Source organism: Pristiophorus japonicus, chromosome 3, assembly GCF_044704955.1.
Source record: "Pristiophorus japonicus isolate sPriJap1 chromosome 3, sPriJap1.hap1, whole genome shotgun sequence".
Lineage (NCBI taxonomy): Eukaryota > Metazoa > Chordata > Chondrichthyes > Pristiophoridae > Pristiophorus > Pristiophorus japonicus.
The window spans coordinates 318,239,044-318,253,437 of NC_091979.1; the positions used below are offsets into that span (position 1 = coordinate 318,239,044).

The 14,394-nt window shown below is 45.0% G+C and overlaps 1 protein-coding gene across 1 annotated transcript in view; it reads right to left on the reverse strand.

The window, feature by feature from the left end:
• Positions 1-272: 272 nt before the first annotated feature.
• The window catches only part of LOC139256200 (monocarboxylate transporter 12-like), a 33,670-nt gene continuing 19,548 nt past the window's right edge, over positions 273-14,394 (reverse strand). Inside the window, exons 4-6 of the mRNA XM_070874153.1 lie at positions 9,493-10,117; positions 1,728-1,987; positions 273-469 (exon numbers count right to left, since the gene is read on the reverse strand). Coding sequence (XP_070730254.1) covers positions 273-469; positions 1,728-1,987; positions 9,493-10,117 — 1,082 coding nt within the window. The remainder of the gene's footprint in view (positions 470-1,727; positions 1,988-9,492; positions 10,118-14,394) is intronic.

A 14,394-nucleotide genomic window follows, 5' to 3' on the forward strand; every position in this document is an offset into this window, starting at 1 on the left:
TTTTTAAAAAAAAAGGAGGACCTCTGGAAATGCAGTTAGCAAGTCAATAGGAATGTGTGGAATGTATGAAGGAGATCAGAAAATTAAAACAAAAACTATTATATATATATATATATAAAAAATACTTTGGCATTGAAAGAATTAACTGATATCTACTCAAGTACAAATATTGCCTACACTAAATTGTTTCCATGTTTTGATGTCTTTTCTACGTGCCAGCAATTTGTGGCTCGTGTGTTTTTTTAATGTAACTGTTGTATGAACTCTTATTTTTATATCTGATCAGGTGATGCAGTCTGAAAAGTTATAGTGGTAGGATCTGACTCTATGACAGCGGTTTGAACGGCAGCTGAATTTCTGCAGCTCCTCATCTGATTGACAGTAATCATCAACACGGAGCTGAATATCATGGACAACCCACTGACCAGGAAGGCTGCGGTATAATTTCCTGTTGTATCCACCAACCAACCTGTAAAGAGAAAGAGGATTATTTTTTTTTAAATCAGTGTTGAACTACAGATGCGCTATTGCAAACACTTAAAAAAAAAACATACATCCCACAATCACACCTTGTGGGCAAGGCACATCCCTATAAAGTGTTGAGGCAGCAATAATAACACTTAAGCACATTACTGGTACAAACTGAGGCAGAAGCTCATTTGGATGTCCAAGTGGATCAGGATAGCAACAATAACCTATAATGTACAATACGATTCCCCCTAGTAGTAAAACCAGTAAGTTGGGTCACTCACAAGTCAGTCAGCTGTTAAATCAATTCGCAGCCAACCATGGCTTTTGAGAAGTTCCGGGGGAAGCACACTGAATGACAATATTTAAGGTGCTTCACAGGAGCATTATCAAACAAAATTTGACATTGAGCCACATACCGAGATATTAGGGCAGTGGTCAAAGAGCTAGGTTTTAAGGAGGAAAGAGAAGTAAAGAGGCGGAGAGATTTCGTGAGGGGATTCTCGAACTCAGGAAATTGGCAGATGAAAGCAGGGCTGCCCATGGTGGAGTTTAAAATTGGGCTGCTCGAGGCCAGAATTGGAGAAGTGTAGATATCTCAGACGGTTGTAGGGCTTTACAGAGAGATTACAGATATAAGGAGGGGCGAGGTGGTGGAGGGATTTGAAAACGAGAGAATTTTGAATCGAGGCATTGCTTAACCTGGAGCCAAAGTAGGTCAGCGATGTAGCTCAATCTCCCTCAATCATTTCAGAACAACTGCCATTGTGACAAGATAACTGTGCAGCCAATCATGTCACTACTTGTGTAACCATTAGAAAGGGATGGATAGGTTTAGACAAGACTCAATGGGTAAATGTACTAATTTTGTGCTCTCAGAAAATAGTGCTGCGTAGCGGAAGCACACGGAATGACTGGAACGCCTATCATATATTAGGGCAGATAATAGCAAATGAGCTAATAGCAACATTATCCTTATTTTTTTGGTGACCCCTGAAAACAAATAGGTTCATAGCACAAATAGGTGCAGCATTGGGCCATTCGACCCTTCGAGCCTGCACCACCATTCAATACCCCTTTCCCGCTTTCTCTCCATACCCCTTGATCCCTTTAGCTTGGATTGCAAGAGTATAAACATTACAGTTTGATTGACACTAGCTGAAGCTTATTAAAATAGTAAAACAAAATAAATCAGTGAACAATTCAAAATCCATTTACAATAAAAACAACTGTAGTAGATTATGTAACACATTACTGACCTGCGATTGGTGGGCCAATAAGATAGGGTATCCCATGAATAAAGTAAACTATTCCCAGAGCAGAGGACAGGAAAGCATTTCCTGCTATATCTGATGTTATTACTGGGATAAGAGCAACATAAGCCCCATCAAAGTATCCATAAAGAACTGCATAGGGAACAAGGAGTGGAAAAGATCTCAGAATGGGAATGAACAGAGAGCAGAGACCATCCAGCCCAATGGTTAAAATGTAACAGTATTTGCGATACTTCTTCAACCACCTGCAGATTTAAAGAGAGAAGGTTGCCATAATAAAAATATTATTCAGTTTGGATAAACTGCCCAATAAATTAAATCCTAATGGCTTGGTCTGTTTTTATTGCACTCGATATGAAGAATTGCAGCAATTTTAATGGCCATCCTTTCCTACTTACAAATGATTACTATTGATCTCAAACTAGTGTCCTGAACTTATATAAAGGTAATTACAAAGATGTGAAGGCAGAGTTGGTTAAAGTGGACTGGGAAAATATAAAGTATCAGACTGCAGAAATGCAGTGGCAAACATTCAAGGAGATTTTTCATAACTCTCAGCAAAGATTTATTCCAGTGAGAAATAAAGATGCTAAGAGAAGGAAGAACCAGCCCTGGCTAACTAAGGGGGGAAAAGGATGGTATCAATTTGAAAACAAAGGCATACAATGTTGCGAAGGACAGTGGGCAGTCAGAGGATTGGGACATTTTTAGAAACCAGCAAAAGGACAACTAAAAAAATGATAAAGACAGAAATGATAGCATATGAGAGCAAACTAATGAAATATAAAAACAGTCAGTAAAAGCTTCTACAGGTATATAAAAAAGGAAATTAGTAGCTAAAGTAAACATTGGTCCTTTAGAGGATGAGACTGGGGAATTAATAATGGGAAACAGGGAAATGTCAGAGACTTAAAACAAATATTTTGTATCAGTCTTCATGGTAGAGGACACTAAAAACATCCCAATAATAGATAATTAAGGAGCTACTGCATGAGGAGAACTTAGAACAATCACTGTCACTAGAGATAAAGTAACAGGCAAACTAATGGGACTAAACGTGGACAAGTCCCCTGGACCTGATGGCTTGCATCCGAAGGTCTTAAAAGAAGTGGCTGCAGAGATAGTGGATGCATTGGTTGTAATCTAGCAAAATTCCCTGGATTCTGGAGCGGTCCCAGCGGACTGGAAAACCGCAAATGTAACACCCCTATTTAAGAAAGGGAGACAGAAAGCAGGAAACTATGGGCACAAGTTTCGAGCCGCGTCTAGAACGGCACAGTCCCGACCTGGACGCCCGTTTTTCGCGCCACAAAGTGCGCCTAAAAAAACCCTCCAGATTCTCCAGCTCCCTGCAGGTCCTCTGGCCCTCGGCGCAGCGCAGCAGGAGCTGTAGGGGGCGGAGCCAGTTCCCTGTGCTGAAAACAGTGCCGGGACCTCTGCACATGCGCGCAACAGTGGGCGCGCATGTGCAGTAGCTCCAGGCGCCCAAAACTGTGTGGGAGGGGCCCGAAGCACGTAACCCCTAGCCCTGGCCGAATGGCCTCACTGGGGCTGCGTGAATAAGGCTCCTCCCACAGCCAGCTCCTGCTTCCTCCCGACCCGACTCGACTCCCGCTTCCCGCCCCCCGCCTCCGGACTGAACCCGAAACCAACACCGACCCGACTCCCGCTTCCCCCCGCCCCCGGACCCGACCCCCTGGACTGGACCCGACCCGACTCCCACTCCCCCCCCGCCCCCAGACTGGATCCGACCTGACCTCCCTCCCCCCGACCTGACCTCCCTCTCCCTCCCTCCCCCCCGACCCGAACCGAACCGACCTCCCTCCTCCCACCCCCCCGACCCGACCCAATGCCACCTACCTGTAAATCTGATGCTGGGGACGGACCCTGCCCGAAGTCTCGGGCCCGGCCCATTCAGCCTCCCTCCCCCTTCTCCTTTCCCCCCACCCCCGCCAATCTCCTTCCCCCCCATCTCCTTCCCCCCCGCCATCTCCTTCCCCCCCGCCATCTCCTTTCCCCCCCGCCATCTCCTCCTTCTCCCCCCTCCTCCTTCTCCCTCCCTCTCCTTCTCCCTCATCCCTCCCCCTTCTCCCCCATCCCTCCCCCATCCCTCCCTCTGCTCCCCCCCTCTCTCCCTCTACCCCCTCCCCTCGCTGTCAGAAACACAGACACTGACAGACAGAGAATGAGAGACACACAGAGACAGACAGAGAGATAGAGACACTGACAGAGACACACTGAGGGGGGCATCCCAGCACGCTGTTGGAGGGCTCCCGGTGCTGCAGTCGGTAAGTAGAAAATGTTTTATTTATTGATTTAAAAAAATAATTATTATTTCTTACTAATTTTTTTTGATTGATTTATTGATGTATTTATCATTTATTATTGATGATGGCTCTTTATTTGTAAAACTGAAGTGTTTAATGTTTGTAAACTTCCCTTTAAACCCCCCCACCCCACCATTCCCTACACCTGATTTGTACTCTACGCCTGATTTTCTAAAGTGTAGACAAGGTTTTTTCGAGCATATAAAAATCTTCACTTGCTCCATTCTAAGTTAGTTTGGAGTAAGTTTTCACTGACGAAACTTTGAAAACAGGTGTAAGTGGCCGGACACACCCCCTTTTGAAAAAAAAATTCTGTTCCAAAGTGAAACTGTTCTAACTGACTAAAACTGGAGCAAACTAAATGACGAGAATTCTGATTTCTGAGATACTCCGTTCTACACCAGTTGCTCCTAAAAATCAGGAGCAAATCAAGTGGAAACTTGGGGCCTATAGACCAGTTAGCCTAACATCTGTCATTGGGAAATGCTGGAGTCAATCATTAAGGAAGTTTTTTGAGGATGTAACAAGCAGAGTGGATAAAGGAGGACAGATTGATGTCATGTATTTGGATTTCCAGAAAGCATTCGCTAAGGTACCACACAAAAGGTTACTGCACAAGATAAGAGCTCACGGGGTTGGGGGTAATATATTAGCATGGATAGCGGATTGGCTAACTAACAGAAAGCAGAGAGTCGGGATAAATGGGTCATTTTCAGGTTGGCAAACTGTAAGTAGTGGGGTGCCGCAGGGATCAGTGTTGGGGCCTCAACTATTTACAATTTATATTAATGACTTGGATGAAAAGATCGAGTGTAACGTAGCCAAATTTGCTGATGATATAAAGATAGGTGGGAAAGCAAGTTGTGAGGAAGATGCAAATAATCTACAAAGGGATATAGATAGGCTAAGTGAGTGGGCAAACATTTGGCAGATGGACTATAATGTGGGAAAATGTGAGGTTATCCACTTCGGTAGGAAAAATAGAAAAGCAAAAATTATTATTTAAATAGGGAGCGATTACAAAATGCTGTAGTACAGAGGGATCTGGGGGTTTTGTACATGAAATGCAAAAAGTTAGCATGCAGGTACAGCAAGTAATCAGGAAGGCAAATAGAATGCTGGCCTTTATTGCAAGAGGGGATGGAGTATAAAAGTAGGGAAGTCCTGCTCCAACTGTTGGTAAGACCACACCTGGAGTACTGCATACAGTTTTGGTCTCCGTATTTAAGGACAGATATATTTGCATTGCAGGCTGTTCAGAGAAGGTTCATGAGATTGTTCCTGAGATGAAGGGGTTGACCTATGAAGAAAGGTTGAGCAGGTTGGGCCAATTCTCATTGAAGTTTAGAAGAATGAGTGGTGATCTTATTGAAACATAAGATTCTGAGGGGGCTTGACAGGGTAGTTGCAGAGAGGATGTTTCCCCTCATGGGGGAATCTAGAACTAGGGGGCATCGTTTCAGAATAAGGGGTTGCCCTGCTCCTATTTCTTATGTTCTTATAGAATCTAGATACAATGAACTTGGCTAATACAAATCTCCAAATGACAGCAAACATTTGCCTTCAAATGAACTAAAACACCATTCAAGTGGAGATGACTGAACCACGATGAGTCGAATTATTTTATAATAATCAGGTTCAACTACGCTGATCTCATTCTTGTCTACAGACTCGAGGCTTAAAAAACGTTTACATAAAAACAGAAAATGCTGGAAATACTCAGCTGGTCAGGCATCTGTGGAGTTAATTTTAAGGTTGATGACCTTTCATCAGAACTGGAATAAGTTAGAGATGTGACGGGTTTTAAGAAAGTACAAAGGCAGGGACGGGGGGGTGGGGGAAGAGAACAAAATGGAAGGTCTGCGACCGGGTGGATGGCAGGAGGAATTAAATGACAGAAGGAATCATGGTGCAAGGCAAAAGGGGGTGGTAATGGGACAAAAAAAAATGGGTCTGGAGGAGCTGTAAATGGGAACAACAGAATCATTAGCAGCAACTGCCGTCCGAAAACATAGAAGCGGTGGTTATGAATTGAAATTGTTGAACTCAATATGTTGAGTCCGGACAGCTGTAAAATGCCTAATCGAAAGTTGAGGGGCTATTCCTCGAGTTTCGTTAGAACAGTGTAGGAGGCCAAGGACAGAGAGATCCAAATGGAAGTGCGATGGAGAATTAAAACGACAAGCGACCGGAAGCTCAAGGTCATGCTTACGGACTGTGTGGAGGTGTTCCGTAAAGCGATCACCCAATCTACACTTGGTCTCCCCAATGTAGAGGAGGCCGCATCGTGAGCAGCGAATACAGTATACTAAAGTACAAGTAAATCGCTATTTCACCTGGAAGGAGTCTTTGGGGCCCTGGACGGTGGGAGGGGAGGAGGTGAAAGGGCAGGTGTTGCATACCGTGGGATCGGGAAGGGGTGTTGGGAGTGATTGGGAAATGGGCCAGAATGTCGCAGAGGGAACAGTCCCTTCGGAATGCTGAAAGGTGAGGGGGAAGGCGTGTTTGGTGGTGTCATCACTCTGAAGGTGGGGGAAATGGCGGAGGATGTTCATTTGAATGTGGAGCTGGTGCGGTGGAAGGCGAGGACAAGGGGAACCCTATCGTGGTTCTGGGATGGAGGGGAAAGGATGAGAGCAGAACTGTGGAAAATGGAACAGACAAGGTCGAGAGCCCCGTCAACCATGATGAAGGGGAATCCTCGGTGGAGGAAAAAGGAAAGCACTGGTATGGAAGGTGGCAGCTTTAGAACGGATGCGAAGGAGACAGAGAATCTGGGTAAATGGAATAGAGTCCTTGCAGGAAGCGGGGTATGAGGTAGTGTAATCATGGTAGCTGTGGGAGTCAGTGCGTTATAATAGATATTGGTGGCCAGCCTATCCCCAGAAATGCAGATAGAGACGTCAAGGAAGGGAAGGGGTTGGAGATGGATCATGTGAAGGGGAGGGAGGGGTGGAAGCCAAGTGCCGCACTGCCAGATCACGGCATGGACCCCACCTTCAAAGCGTTAGTGGGCCACGACAATTAAGTTGGCACATTTTATATTGACCCACCCGCCACTTCCCCTTTAATTTGCGCCCCGCGAGCCTCCTGTTCGTTCGTGTCCCCCGAAGCTATCGCTGTCATCGCCCCCACACAGCTTCAGGAGGGGCGGGCCAATTTTTGTTCTGGTGCGAAAAATCGCCAGCGGAGCGGGGCGCTACCAGTTTACCGCTGCCATTAAACTCCTGGGAAATGTAAATGATCCCAATTTCTCCCCCAAATACTGCCTGACCTGCTGAGCGTTTCCAGCATTTTCTGCTTTTAATTTTAACTTTACTCATAGTTAAACACTACAGCCCCGTCCAGCATTAACAGGTTCATCAATTTTCAATCATCACCCCTCTCCAATCATTTTTATAGGGGGTTCACAAACCATTTTGGACCTCTTTGGGTTGGATAGGATTAACTGACGGGCTAATGGTGTTGGTGTGAATTCAGAAAGCTGGCAGCCAATACGTTGTCCATCTGGACCCATTATTATTGATTTTCGTTGCATTTCCTGGCATCCTTCATCTTTTTAAACTGAGAGGGGCATAAGTATGCCTCATTAAAAACACAAACAAGGCCAAATGGGGACATGTGATTGAAGGAGTGGATGGGTTGGCGATGGATACCATGTTGTGAATCCAGCCAGTTGTGGGTGGGAACTGACAAACCAATTCCTCGATTGTTTAGTTTCTCCATTTCTCAGATGGACTGGGGTCAACAAATCAGATGCTTTTCCTGTTCCCTCCCCATAGCCCAACCTCTTTCTCTTCTCCCAATGCTGATGTTTCTGATTAACTTCTGAGCTCCAAGTGAAAGACATCTTGTACTGAGGAATGGAAGTCTTTTAATCCTGGCATCCAATTACATCACTTGGCATTCCCAGGTGCACAATAAAACCCTCTCTGCTGCAAAAATATGCATCAATTCCTCTAGTGCATTGCACATACTCTCTCGGCCTGGTGCGGTGAATAGTGCCAACATCTGTTAATGTGACCATATCAATCTCTATACCAGCCACTTTTGATGAGCGAGGAAAAATGGCCTTCAGAGATGCTTTTAAGTTTATAAAAACCCAGGCTTTAAAAAGTTCACATCCAGAAAATAAACAGTGGAAACCATAAAGAATGATGAAAGTTTACTAGTAAAAGGTGTTAATTAGTAAAGCAAGGTATCGAAAAGTTAGACTAAGCAGAAAATAAAATTATTAATGGGAAAAAAAGACAAAATGGAGGAATGTGGGACAATGGGATAAGCTGAATTATTAAAGTATTTAAAGCACTCTATTAAAGTTTTTACTACATTAGTGGTTCAGTGTTAGTGGTTCAAGATGCGAGCTGAAAATGTACAAAACCTTCAAATTGTATCCTTCCTAGGGAGACAGAAACTCCTCTGGACGGCACAAGTGGTGGGAACTGCATCAGATGACTTCCAATGGAAAATTCTGCAAGTGGCAGGGAGCCAGAAGACAATTTCTACCCAGTCCACTGAAAAGTTACGCTGCCAATTCAGTAATTCGCGCAGGAAATCCTGCCCAGGGTCATTAGTTTCTGGGGCTAAGTGCCCTGGTTCTATGGAGCACTGACAATGATCTCGGAGTTACCAATGCTGCAATTCATCCTTTAGGCTATGGGGCTGAAATTGTCCTCCGACTGGCAGGGGGCGCACTCACCGATATTGAAGATTTTTCTCGGAGAGTAGAGCGAAATTCAGCACTTTGTATATTTTTTTTGTTCCGGGCGGTGAAATTGAGTTGCGGTGGGGCAGAAGTGCATGGGGAGCGGGGCGGACATCGGTACGTGTGATCAGCGCTGCGCTGATGGCGTCAGAGCAACACAGACATCCCGCTGACGCGTAGCAACATCCCTTCAGTTAAAAGAGGGCGGCTGTGAACTCTGCAGCCACATTAGTGACACCCACTGGGCCACCGGGGAAGGTTTCGGCCGGGCCAAGGGGTGCCGGGCTGAACCCGGGGGGGGCACCGTTGCTGGGCCGACCTCGGAATCGGCCGACCATTAAAATAAAATGGCAGCCGCGGCAGTGCACCCTCCCCTTTAGGGGCGGACGCGCCACCCAGCCACAGGCAGCTTTCCGCAGGGGAAAGCGGTCGGGGGCACCGAGCGGCAGCCAATCCGTTCCCGCGGGGTAACTTCCCATGGGGCAATTTCCCACGCAGGGCGCAAACGGGGTCGCCACTGGTCAGTAAAGGGTCGACGGGGCAGGAACATCCACTGCCCCCCCCCCCCAAAAAATTAGGGCAACCGAGCGATGAGTGCTTTCCGCACAGTCACTGCCTCTTTTTTAACGGCTCTTTAAAAAAGGGGAAATTTCAGCCCCTATGAGTTTCATCATTCTAGTACAGAATAAAATCAAAAACTTGTGTGTTTTATCCTTACCTTCTGTCCGCTAGCCAGCCAAATGAAATATTCCCAACAATGTCTATGATGCCTAGTATTGACATTAAAAAGGCCGCTTGTTGCTGGCTGACCCCAGAGCTTACCGCGTATGGTACAAGATGCACAAAAGGAGTGTTGCAGCCATAGGCCAAGAACAGCAACGATACACCAAATACAAGGAAGTCTGGCGTCAGGAGGAAGGCGTATTCTTTATACGACGGACAACAGCCACAGGGCTGCTTGTTACCACAGCCTTTTCCGATGAAGTTTGAATCTGCAGAAGGGCAAGGCAGTTGAGGGTCTTCACGTTGTGTTTTATAGCTGCATTCCTCAGAAGGCTTTCTGCTCGCCATACTGCTTACGGTGGAATTGGACAGATCCTCTACAAGAGTGAGGGGCCGGAGCAGGGCACCACAGACGCAAATATTAGCTACAAGGCCTCCAAGGATGAGTAACGCTCCACGCCAAGAGTACTGTTCAATCAGCAGCTGAACCACTGGGGCTAAAACAAAAGTCCCAATTCCACTTCCTGACATGGCCAACCCATAAGCCATAGCTTTTCTTTTACAGAAGTACTTCCCCACAATAGCTATGGCTGGAGAATAAGCTAGAGCATATCCACAACCTGCAACAGAGAACACAATTTTTAAAAATTACGATGTGTACTATTTCATCCAGTTGCTTTCATTTTCAGCTTTCTACTGACAGTAGTCGACAGCACAACTGCTTTTAGTTAGGAATGCAGGCAAATGCACACTCACACACACGCTTCAAAACTACTGCCTCTATCTAAGACGCACCCAACAACTCGAGAAACTTGACGTGTCAATTGCAATAATCTGATGAATAAGCCCAATAGCTTTTGTCCATATTGGGTGGAAATTTCAACTTCAGTAGAGGCGTAAAAAAAATGGTAGCAGATTTTACCTTTGTTACTCAGATAGGTTTAATGAGCTGGGTCTATTTCCTTTACAGCAGCGTAGAATTAGAGGCAATCTGACAGAGGTATATAAAATGATGAAAGTGCTGAATTGCGTGTAATTCATAGATTATTTCAGTTTCAGATTAAGGACAACCGGGGACACGAGCTTAAACTATGCACAAGTAGGACTAGCCTAGATGTTAGTTGGGTTCTTTTCCCAAAGAGAAGTGAGCCTCTGATTGTGATACCGGCTGGTGTGCTGGGTGCTGACTCTCCATGCCTACAAGAGGGAGCTCGACCAATTCTTTGCAGGGGCAGAGCTTGCATCATATAGACGGTAAGTGGATGTACCAGTTAATGTACACATGGTCAATGTGATCTTCTGTATTGGATTGGATTGTCTGAGATCCTTATTGGCCCTGGGTTTTTTTCCCGATTTCTTTTGCCTCTCCCATGAAAATTCATGGCCGTGTTTGGCGGGGGCAGGGGGGGCGTGGAGTGGGGGGGGGTGATGCAGATGGTAGGAAGTGTTGCTTCAGGCATCATGAGTGTGGAGCAGGTTTGATGGACCAGCTGGTCTTTTCCTGCCTGTCATTTTACTAGGTTAGTATAATGTATGCACCGGTGAGTCTGCTCACAGTTTGTAGAGTGCTGTTGCATTGTGAGTGGCTTAGCCAGTTGATCTCCTGGAGAGGTCTCTTCCATCTATTGGAAGGGAAGGGAATCTCCCTGCATGTTGTGAGACCCTCCAGAAGCATATGGAGGGAGTCATGGGAGAGCCTGGGTTCAGCCGGGCACCTCTGTGCAGTGTTTGTCAGTGATTGCAGCACCTCAAGGCTGTAGAACACTGACAGCACAACTGTCAAAATTAATTTGGGCATGGCCCCTTTAAGGAAACCGGCTGATGACAAGTCATCAAAAGACATCACCAGACCCACTTCCTTCAATTGGCCGGGAAATGCCACCGATGTCGCCCACCAGCAGCGAGGCCGGGTCCCACCGAGGTTGGTAAAATCCAGCCTCTCGTCTCTGATCTTCTGAAAGCTGGTGGACAAAAAAAAAACTCACTTCAGGACACTGCAAAACTTATTTTACTCTTTCTGCCTTGATGCCACAAGTAGTGTCTCAAATCACTGCTCCTGCCCATTGTGCTGGGCCAGGAGGATCTTTCAGCCCTTCAGTACAATGGCATTGTGACAGCATTACTAAATTCAGAGCGAATACAAGGACAAAACTTCCTCAAGATGGTTTCTGCAAGATAGAAAAACAAAACGAGATTTTGCCAAAATTAAAAACCTTAATATGAGACAGGTATATAAAGCTAACTCATGTAATCTTTCCCCATTCCATGTTTCTAAACAGTGCAGACAGCAAAATCACTGGGGGTTGTCACAGTGGCTATTTATGCTACTTAAATTTCTGGACCAGGAAGGACTCAAGTGTCTGGCTAATAATTTCACTTCAACAATTTATCACAAGGGCACATTGCCACTAAATTAACATTATGTGTAACCAGCCAAGTGCATTCATACAAACCTGCTTAAAATACTAATGGGACCGCACGCTATGTACACTCGTGTATTAGATTGGGTAGTTAGGCTCCTATTTGGTGGTCCTTTACACAAGGAACTGTTTTCGGTGGAGGGTTCAGTGCTGTACTTTGCCACAGCCTTGCAATGTGCAGTATGCAGCTACTGTATTCACCTGGAGCGGAACAAAGAGTCCCAGACACAACAACACAAGTAAAGTTGGCAATTTTCCACTTTTATGTTTGCTTTGGAAATGCCCCTTTATTTTACTGGTTCACAAACAAAAAGCTCAAGAGACTTTTAACATTCACTTGGCAGAAATACAACAGTAGAAGGCAATTATCAGATTAAGCTTGTCACAACAGTACATCACCCTGCTGTACCAATACACTGAGCCAAGGAGGGGCGAGGCACATACTTGCCATTCGTGACAGTCTCTCATTGACCAATCTTCCTCTGTACCTCCCTCTCTAATATACTGGCATGTTGCAAATATTATCCAAAAAACTTTGCATCACTATCTTAATTTTACAAAAAAATTGGTAGGATTTCCACCGTAAAGATAAATTAAAATAATTTATTCTCTCACACCAGTGCTACCAATTCCTCACCCAGTTTTCTGCCTCCCCACTCTCAAATTGTACCAGGACCCACAGCTGCACCACATTGAACAGTCAGTTAATAATTGGGCCATTTTTTACACTTACCATCGCGGAACGTGCTCTCGACTGGCCGAGAGCTAAATTTAATTATTATAATTAATGCTAATGAACCAGTAATGAGCGCCAGCAGAATTCCCCAATTTCTTTGCGGGTGATGCTACGATACAGACTCAGCTCATTCATATAAAATGGCTGATGAGGATCAGGCACATTGTCAGCTTTTGACTTCTTAAAAGGTAGATTTGCTGGACTGTGCACAGGAGCATTTTTGGTTAATTTAACTTTTGAGAACTAGATTAGTGACCTTTTTTTGCTGCATTTTTGTTGGTTGTATTTGTTTGACTAACTTTTCACCTAGCAAGATTTTTGATTGCTACAACTCAATCTAGATGATGGAAATTCCTTTGGAGTATCTTTAAAGGTGGCAGGATATATTGAGAAGGCTGTTAAGAAGCAGATGGGTTCATTGGCTCTATAAATAGAGGCATAAAGTACAACAGCAGGAAAGTTATGCTAAATCTTTATTAAATCACTGGTTAGGCCTCAGCTGGGGCCTACTCTGGGCACCACACTTTAGGAAGAATGTCAAGGCCTGGGAGAGGGTGCAGAGGAAATGTACTCAAATAATGATGGACTTTAGTTATGTGGAGCGACTCGGGATTGTTCTCCTTAGATCAGAGAAGGCTAAGGGGGAGATTTAATAGCGGCATTCAAAATTATGAAGAGTTTTGATAAAGTAGATAAGCAGAAACTGTTTCCACTGGTGGGAGAGTCATCAACCAGAGAAATCTGTCCCCAGCAGAGTGGAGACGGAGAACATTTTTAAAGTTGTTATGATCTGGATTGCATTGCCTGAAAGGCTGGTGGAAGCAGATTTAATAGTAATTTTCAAAAGGGAATTAGATACATACTTCAAAAGGAAAAATTTGCAAGGTAATGGTAAAAGAGCAAGGGAGTACGACTAATTGGATAGCTCTTTCAAGGAGCCAGCACAGGCACGATGGGCCGAATGGCCTCCTTCTGTGCTATATGATTCTATGGGCTAGACTTTCGGCAACATTCTGCCCATTTAGTGCTTTGGAAGCCATTACTGCCCATTAATTGCTTCAAGTGGAAACTAGCGCCCACTCACTCCCCTTATACTGCCTGCTGTAATTTCGGCAGCCTATTACCGCCGGCGGTAATTTGGGTGATTTTCCATGCACTTCAATGTGCATTGCCCAAATACCGGCCATATTACCGCCGGGCACCAAATTCGGCAATTCGCACAAATTACCGCCAGCATAATGTACCGCCCTGAAAAAGCTGCACTTACCTGACCTTAACCCGACGGTATGGATGCCATGTTTTAAAATGGATGAACTTGAAAAATATGCTACTTTAAGTTGGAGGGAGCATTAAAATCATTTATGAGTGGATTTTAAGCGTGTTTGAAATCAATGCTCATAATCTGAGGGTAAAGTAGTCTATCTAGATAAATTTTTTGGTTGTTTAAGGAAAATTTAATAATTTTTGATAGTTTAGAAGACTTTTAAAAGAATGGGGCCTGCAATTTCTCAGCCAATATTGCTAACTATTCACATGCTGCAGAACAGAGCTGGAAGAAGAGCATTATGTGCCCAAAGAGGTGGCAGACTGCTGAGGAGGAGGAGACCTTACACCCAACGCATTTACAGAGATAAGCGATCATACCTGGACCTGTCCAATAAAATGTGCGTTAGAAGGCTGCGCTTCCGAAAGTAGATATGCCAGCTAATTAAGGGAGACCTACAGCCTACCAGCACCATCA